The 8,958-nt window shown below is 43.9% G+C and overlaps 1 protein-coding gene across 2 annotated transcripts; it reads left to right on the top strand.

Moving 5' to 3' along the window:
- The first annotated feature begins 30 nt into the window (after window positions 1-30).
- znf319b (zinc finger protein 319b) lies at window positions 31-7,583 on the top strand. Of its 2 annotated transcripts, none has more exons than XM_040035461.1 (3): window positions 31-599; window positions 1,799-1,952; window positions 2,042-7,583. In XM_040035461.1, the coding sequence occupies exons 2-3, from the start codon at window positions 1,948-1,950 to the stop codon at window positions 3,897-3,899; spliced, it is 1,863 nt and encodes a 620-aa protein (XP_039891395.1). In that variant the 5' UTR covers window positions 31-599; window positions 1,799-1,947; the 3' UTR covers window positions 3,900-7,583. The 2 variants fall into 2 exon arrangements, with proteins under 2 accessions (XP_039891395.1, XP_039891387.1); XM_040035453.1 differs by having other exon boundaries at window positions 31-358.
- The last annotated feature ends 1,375 nt before the right edge of the window (window positions 7,584-8,958 follow it).

The following is an 8,958-nucleotide window of genomic DNA, read 5'->3' on the forward strand; positions in this document are numbered from 1 at the left end:
TTTATTCATGTTCCCGTGCGCGCGGGCAGAGGCTCAGTAGCTAGTCGATACCAGGCTAGCAACTTCTTACAAAATGCACATCTTTCCGTGAGCCGCGAGGATGCCCTAGGAGTCGGACGCACGTTTACGTGAAATGATGCTGTTTGCGGGGCTGATGGTGAAATCGCGGGAGAATTTCCGCGTGTTTTAATGAGCCGCAAATCACATTTTTTTCGCCCCCCCGAAGCCACAGCGCTTGAACAAGAGAGCATCCGAGCACCTTTTTGCGGATGTGAGGAAGGGACCCAGCGCTTTTATGGGGAACAGCTAGCCTACGATCATACAGAGAATACTCAGCAGGCTTGACTGGACACTCCGGGTATGTAAACCTGGCATTTTCCCATCGTTGTTTACATGAAGGGCTCGTATAACTAGCGTGTCGCTGTTGCTGCTACCTGGCTCTTATTTTGCTGTGGCTAGCCTGCTAATCTCCATCGTAAGCTCCTGTGGATGCGTTAGCAAGTGGCTAGGCTAGGTAGCTAAGCTAACCTGGTTACAGTGATCTTCGCCTGGAGACGAGAAACATTATGATGCGCAGACGCTGCTTTCCACTTTTTACCGTGAGTCGTTGGGCATTTAGTTTCGTACATAGAGAGGGGAGGGGACTTCACCGCCACTATTATACCATTTAAATAAAAGCCGGCTCTAATCTTTGCGATCTAAGTCTGTATGTTAATGAGTTCACTTGCTGCTGCTTTCATAGACGTTGCATATCTTCAAACACCCTCACTGTTTACAGCCTAATTGCGCTGGCCTCACCTTGACCAGTATCATTGATCTCGTTGTCATTTCCATGAATATATGCTTTTTGAAGAATGAATGTGAGTGAAGGTCTAATGATGACTGCAGTGAGAGAAAGTGCCCACATGTGTAGTTACCCGCACAGTCTGTCATTCACCTGTTTTAAACCTAACATTAAAAGCTTTGCTTCTCTAAAATCTACAGTGATCGCTGAACCTAGTGCAAGAAGCTCACACAAGCAAATGAGCAGTTTTTACTGAGCAGATATTGCCCCATCACAGATGGACTCATAAAGCTCATCCCGTTTTCTGCTCGAACATCTACAGTTTGCCAAAGGATTTCACGATCCAAAGTTTGGACATATCTAATGATTGCTGTAAATTTTTAGCTTCATATAGCAAATAATTTAAGATTTTCACACTTTGAAATCTGAGGCAATGTTTGAACACAAATGGCTAAAAACTATTGAAGATAAAAGCCTGACATTTTTCCAGCTTTTCTTACCATAAAAGAGAATCAGGAACTGTAATTTGGGACAGTGGTATAAAAAATGTCTCGCTTGTTAAATATGAAAACCAATTCAAGCAGACCTGTAAAATCTCATATTTGAGACTTTACAGGTCCTCCTCCTCCTCCCTTTCATTTGCCTCGATCTCACCCTCCTCTGTCACAACAACCCTCTGCATGTTTTCCTTCACTAAATCCATGAAGCTCCCTTGAGGTCTTCCTTTTCTCCTGCCTGCAGCTCCATCATCAATGCCCGGTATATCCTCTATCCCTCCTCTGCACATGTCCATACCATCTCAGCCTTGCCCCTCTAACTTCTCTCTCCAAACTGCTCAACCCTATCTGCCCCTCTGATGTACTTATTTCTGGTGTAGGTCTGGCTTTAAATTTTTGGTTAAACATATAAAGACTGGGTGTAGGGCTGGAATCATTAGCTTAAAAACATTATTATCATTACTGAATGCCAGTTGCAGTGTTTGTTATAACCCACTTTAATTCTGTTTTTATACAGATACCACCTGAAGGCAAAGAATAAAGTGAAAGTAGTTGATTTACCTTTACTTCTTCACACACCTGGTCATCTTTTCCCCTTGGCACCTGGCTGTTTTCTCACCTGCATCTCCACCAAGCAGCCTTTGCATTCCGGGGCCAGCTGCAGACATGGAGTGAGTTTATGTTTCATTTCTCCTTCACAAACACAGAAGCTTTTAGCTTGTACTTTGAAATACCTGTTGCTCTCCCTCTCTTCCTGCAGTTGGGCCACACCAGCTGCCAAGCTCAATCCTTACACTCGAGCCCGCATGACAGAAGCCTGGCAGCAGCATGCAGTTGCACCACCTCAGGTTGTCCACACCATCCCTCCGGGTGCTGAGAACGCATTGGGCTGTGCTGTGTATGGTATCGTACTGCAGCCAGACACTACGTCGCTACAGCAGCATGGACAGCAGAGCCAGCATGGACAGCAACACAGTGGGAGTCAGCAGCATGTAGGTGGGCAGCACAGTCAGCAGCAGCAGCACCCTGCCCAGGCCCAGCAGACGTCCCTTCAGGTTGGGACAGAGGGAGGACACAAGTGTGGGGCTTGTGGACATGATATCTCCCACCTGGCAAACCCACATGAACATCAGTGCATGGTGACTCAGGACAGGTCATTCCAGTGCACTCAGTGCATGAAGATTTTCCACCAGGCAACAGACTTGCTGGAGCACCAGTGTGTTCAGGTGGAGCAGAAGCCGTTTGTGTGCGGGGTGTGTAAGATGGGCTTCTCCCTGCTCACTTCTCTCGCCCAGCACCACACATCGCACAACAGCACCAACCCAATGAAATGTTCAATATGCGAGAAGACCTACCGGCCCGGCTCTTCTGGCAGCGCTACACCCAACTCCTCGAGCAGCTCCCAGCAGCCCAGCAGTGATGGGGCGTCAGCCAGCAGCAGCTCGTCCATTCTGCCGTTCCCCTCGGCCCGAGACCGGCCCTACAAATGTTCCGTGTGCCAGAAAGGCTTCAAACACCTCTCAGAACTCACGCGGCACGAGAGGGTTCACACGGGGGAAAAGCCCTTCAAATGTGACACGTGCGACAAAGCCTTCAGCCAGTCGTCACACCTGCAGCACCACCAGCGAACACACAGCAACGAACGTCCATTTAAGTGTGCTGTCTGTGAAAAGAGCTTCAAGCACCGCTCCCACTTGGTGCGCCACATGTACGTGCACTCGGGTGAGCACTTGTTCAAATGCAACTTATGTGAACTGCACTTCAAAGAGTCTTCAGAGCTCCTTCACCACCCTTGCCACCCGCAGGGTTCTCGGCCGTTTCGCTGTGCCACCTGCGGTAAGGGTTTCAAGCGGCCATCTGACCTTCGCCAGCACGAGCGCACACACTCAGAGGAGCGTCCGTTCCACTGTGACGAGTGTCAGATGAGTTTCAAGCAGCAGTATGCACTGGTGCGCCACAGCCGCACTCATAAAGACCCCACAGACCGCCCATTCAAATGCAATCTGTGCGACAAGGGCTTCATGCAGCCCTCTCACCTCCTCTACCACCAGCACGTCCACGGCATGGACAACTTGTTCAAGTGCGCCTCATGCCAGAAGGAGTTCAGCCAGTCAGGAGAGCTGCTCAGGCACAAGTGCGGGGAGTCGTCCAACAACTCGCCTGACAAGCCATACAAGTGTGACGTTTGCGGCAAAGGCTACAAGAAGAGTTCCACGTTACAGCGTCATCAAAACTCGCACTGCCAGGAGAAGCCCCTCAAGTGCTCGCTCTGCGACCGCCGCTTCCTGTCCTCTTCAGAGTTTGTGCAGCATCGCTGCGACCCATCGCGGGAAAAGCCACTGAAGTGCCCTGACTGTGAGAAACGTTTCAAGTACTCGTCGGACCTGAACCGACACCGGCGCGTGCATACAGGCGAAAAACCGTACAAGTGCGGTCATTGCAATAAGGGCTTCAAACAACGCGAGCACTTGACCAAGCACCAGAGCACGCACTCCAGAGAGGGTCAGTTCAAGTGTGTTTGGTGCGGAGAGCGTTTCAGTGACTTGGGCTCCTTGCAGGACCACACAGTGCAGCACACAGCTGATGGAGGGGGTTACCCTGTGCCCCAGTGCATATAAACCCTTGACGTCTTAGTTTGAACTTTTGTCTGTCCCTTCTGGGCTATTTATTCAGCCTAACATTAACCACACTTTCAGGAGAGTCCTGAATTGTTGTATTCATTCCAACAGTGCTACATCAGGGTTTTGTTGCTCTGCTAAACTGCCCAGTTAATGTTACTCCAAGTCTTGTCACTCCATAAAAACTGAACATTTTTTTTTGTCTCTTCTTAAATCTGGTCCTTATTTTAATAAACCCAACCCTTACCACAACCACGTAACTCCCAGGAACAAGTGCCATATTGCAGGTTGATCTAGCAGATCCACCCTAATTTCCTCCCCTCAGAAATGAGCAGAATCAGAATAAGAAGCATCCCTGTTACGTCGGTAAAAAGTAAGACAGGATTTGTTGTTTTTAAAACAGTTTGGTAGGATGTTTAAAAGAGTATTGAGTAAATCATTCAGGCTGAGTCGCAACTTTTAGTATCCACTAAAGTGGAGTCCTCTTGTTTTTCTTCTTCTTCTCCCCTCTTGCTACTATAGCCCTTTTCAAACATGGGATGCAAAGCATTCCATTAAGGTGATAGCAGATTGTCATTCAGGCATAGGTCATATTTACGTTATTGGCGCCCATGGTCTCATTCAGACATGCATCAGACCTACTATGGTACTCATGCAAAATCTTTTCATACCTCGAGAAAAAAAGCTTGAGTGTCATCAGTATTGACTCCAGACTTTAGATTCTTTTCTCTGTGTGCGCTGCAGCAGAGAGATGTTTCTTCTGAAATTGGAAAAGCAGAAGAGCATCACAGAGGAATTATTTAACTATAATTCTAGAAACTAGAATTTGACTTAAAGAGATCAAATGTTTTGTACACAATGAAATGAGGAATTCAGGAAGTCATGTGTGTAATCTCAGTTAACGTGTCCACTTGTCCTGTATCGAAACTGATACTTAAGAGTTTACGAGGTCTGACTCTGATCTTGTAGGATTGCCATTGCGACTTTTACATAAAAGTGACCCGAGTGCTCATTTACATGAAGTTTACTCATTTCGATGGTGTCAGTTTAATGGAAAAAAACTGCATGTCTGCAATGGGTTTGTGATGACTGCTCTTGGCCTCCCTTCAGTTTCTTCCCCTCTCATTATTCCCTACATCTTTCCTCTGCTTCCTGCTCTTCCTGACTCAGCCTGTCACTGTTTAGTATCAGAAGTTTGCAAAGTGTGACTTTCCATACCGCCCTCCAAGACACGCATGCACTCACTTTAATATCTTTGGGTAAAGAGTGGTCTGAAATGCTTTGGGTATCCTTAACCTCCATTTTTATTTTTACTCTTCTTATTAAAGAAGTGGCCAGTGAAGGCCTCATTTTACACCAATTAGCAATAACATAGCAGCCAAAGGTGTTGACCCAGTGTGTTGGAACAAATTCAATCCACAGAGGCACCACAGGCCCCCAAAGATCTGCTGCCAATGTCAGAGCTTTTTTTGGCTCCACGAGAGGCTCTAATGCAATATTAGGCTGGTGGTTTTAATGTTATGGCTGATCGGTGTATGTGAAGTGAAACGGAATTGGGGATTTGGGAATGCGTTGTCCTACGGTTAAATAATTCTATGTGTGAACAGTATAAAGCTACACCCTGTGGTGTGTAGACTAATCAGCCAGCCCAAATTTAAGTCTGCAAAAGCTTCAGCTGTTCTAATCCTTCAATACAGAAAAATATATTTCACACTAATGTACTATTCCTGCAGAGGTCAGTGCTGTCGTGCATTTAAAAGTGTCAAAGTCTCTCATCCTCATCCTGTATATAACTCTGGATGTGTGGGTGTGCTTAGCCAGATGAGTCGGAAATGTCTTTCTTATGAAAGTAGGTATTGAAGAGCTGTTTTTGTAATCTTGCTACTTTTTACCACGTGAAATGTTATGAAAAATGCTTTTTTCTTTCTTTTCTTTTTTTTTTTTGTATTTCGTTTTCATTTTTGTAGTCCATGTAGTGACTGTGCCAGTGCGTCGCGAGGAGTCTCAAAGAGAAACCCGCACATGAGTCTGAATGCGTGAATGTAAACGGTGTTCTGTCAAACAGGGAAATTCAGACTGAAGTGAATTGTAGTAGAATTATTTCAACCAACCTGCCTTTTTCTATTTCTTTGTTATTACTGTTGTTATTACTAACTGTACTGGTCTTTGTGAGAGCTGTTTCTGCAGGACTGTCCTGCAGCATGTGTTGAATAATTTCCACGGTTTGAAAGACCTGTTAAATCTGTTTGTCCTGCTACGTACGACGTCGTGTCTGTCAGGGTGGGTTTATTACCAGAGAGACTGGCTCCTTCCTCTCCTCTGAAAGCTATGAGATTGTAGTTGTGCTAAAGGGTCCTGGAACACCAGTTAGTTTACATGTTGGCTGTGAACGCCGTGAATGCTCGATTCATGGTTTGAGTGCAGTATTGAAAAGAACCGAGTACACACTGAGGAGACAGAAGTAACTTTATTTTTTTAAATTCTAGCTTGCAGTTCTTTTCTTTTTGTTTTCGCCTTAAAAGTGGGGCCGCGGTGCCTCTCTGCCTCATCTACTCCTTTCTGTTTCTATCCACCATCATTATTATTATTATTATCATTAATTATTTTTTTACTTTTATGAATCTGGTATTGAACGATGTTCAGAACAAGGTGGATTTGAGGTTTAAAAAACAAAAGTACTGTAAGTTTGTTTGTTTTTAATTAATGTTATTTGAATTGATATGAATATCTGTATTCCTGGAGGGAGAGACCAGGGCCTTGGGGTAGGTGTGCCACAGCTTTGGAAATGCAGAATTACTATGACACACACACATCAGGAATCACTGGGGCTGGGTTCATATTTTGCCAAGAAACGCAAGTGTGCAAGGACTAGTTGATCGGTGCTGACACATCATTAGATGTGTATAATAGAAAATAGTCGCTCAAGTTGCAGAATAAGGACCTCACTTATGTGTATTAATAATAATAATAATAATAATAACAACAACAACGTACAAATGTATGTTCCAAGCCAAAGATTAACCTAATGCCAGCCAAGCAGCACTGTTACAGTGATTAGTACTCCTGACCTTGGCTGCCTGGATGCATTATTTTATTTCTTTTTTGTTCATTTTTTATGTCGTAGAGTACTGTTTGGGTCGGACCAAAAGCTACAGTGAGGAAATCTTCAAAATCAAGGGGGGTGGGTGGGTTTTTAAAAATTTGTCATATCTGATGAGCAAACAGAGGAAAACATTTTATACAAGCACAAATGATTACCCCCTACCCTCCTGCAGTGAAAGGCCAGTAAAGGCACCAGTTAACCCACCCGTTGTTTTCTGTTTCCTTTTCAGTTCCAATAAATAACCCCGTCAGACCCTGGTGTCTCTTGCTCTCTGCATGCTTGCCGTGTTAGTTCCTGTGTTTCTGTCTTTGGGAACCGGTGTCACCAAGCCCTTCCTCCACACAGCGCCATTCCCCCCGATGTCATTTCTTATTTCTTTTTTTCCCTTTTTTTTTCGTCCAACCCCTCCCTCCCAAATTGTACTGTAGTTCATGTGAATGATGTTGAAAACAAACCTTTGAAAAGAAAAAAACTTTGTGGCGACATACAGTACGTGTACATTCATGCTAAGATTATCTGTATGTATGTAGCATTCAATTACAAACGGCACTAACAAATAAAACTTTTTTTCCATTTATAAATCTATAAGATTAATGAAGTTATTTGGTAAATGGCCTGTATTTGTATAGCGCTTTACTTAGTCCCTAAGGACCCCAAAGCGCTTTACACTACATTCAGTCATTCACCCATTCACACACACATTCCACACACTGGTGATGGCAAACTACATTGTAGCCACAGCCCAAAGCCCATCAGTATTTTGGAACTAAAGCCTTCCTGGAATTCGCACGTTCACCTCGTTAGATACCGAGAAGCCCTTCGACCGTGTCAAAACCTGTATACGTCCATCTGAAAACAGTTTTTCTTAGTTAAAATAAAAATCTGAAATCCAGTATGTCAGATTATTAGACCATTTCATTTCAATTACCATTCAGACATTACAAATGTTATACAATTCTCAGTTTAGTTCAGCACATGCAGCTTCAATCATGGGGAAAACTGCTGACTCGACAGCTGTCCAGGTGACGATCATTGATTTGCTGAAACAGCTGGCTGTTTGCAGAGTGCTGTACGGAAGCATATTAACGGTATTATGCATCTTCTACCCTATTATGGTAAGAGACACTCCTGAACCAGAGACGTCAGAAGCGTCTTACCTGAGCCAGGGAGAACAACATCTGGATGTGGACCTCCTCTCAGATGAAGGAACAGAGCGGTAGTGAAGTCCCATGTGAATGTCCTGCACTGTGTGATAATTTGTGGTGTTGGTGGTGGTTGGTCAACTCCAAAGTCAATAGAGTGTCTAGGACTTTTTAGAGAAATTCAGTAAAATCTTCTTAAGAGCTTTATGGAGACAGCAATTTCCTTTCAGCTTCTACTCATAATGCCAAAACTGCTACCAAATAGTTTGGTGACCATGTTATTACTGTGCTTGATTGACCAGCCAGTTTACAATCACCTAAACTCCACAGAAACTCTGTGAAGTATTGTCCAGAAGAAAATGAGAAACACCCAACCCAAAAACACAGATGAGCTCAAGGCTCATATCAAAGTAACCTGTAACACCTCAGCAGAGATTGCCTCCATGCCACACTGCACTGATGCAATAATTCATGGTAAAGGAACCCCAACCAAGTACTAAGTGACCACACTTTAGAATTGGAACATTTCTCTATCAGGAATCCTTTTTTGATTAATACTGAATTTCTGATTGTCAATCAATAATAATTAAAATTAAAACAAAAGAAGCCTTGATATGTCTCATGATGAATATTGAATTCATCCATGAAAATATATGAAATTTACCAGACGTTTTTGGCTTCAGATGTAAAATACTATTTAATATTACGTTTGAAATAGATGATTTTTTTTTCAATCATGTTCTAATATGTTTCTTTCTTACATGAAAGAAACACATTAGAAAGCATAGCAGGGTTGTTGTTATTATTACTCATT

Source organism: Simochromis diagramma, unplaced genomic scaffold (genome assembly GCF_900408965.1).
Source record: "Simochromis diagramma unplaced genomic scaffold, fSimDia1.1 OVJJ01000333.1, whole genome shotgun sequence".
NCBI classification, from domain to species: domain Eukaryota; kingdom Metazoa; phylum Chordata; class Actinopteri; order Cichliformes; family Cichlidae; genus Simochromis; species Simochromis diagramma.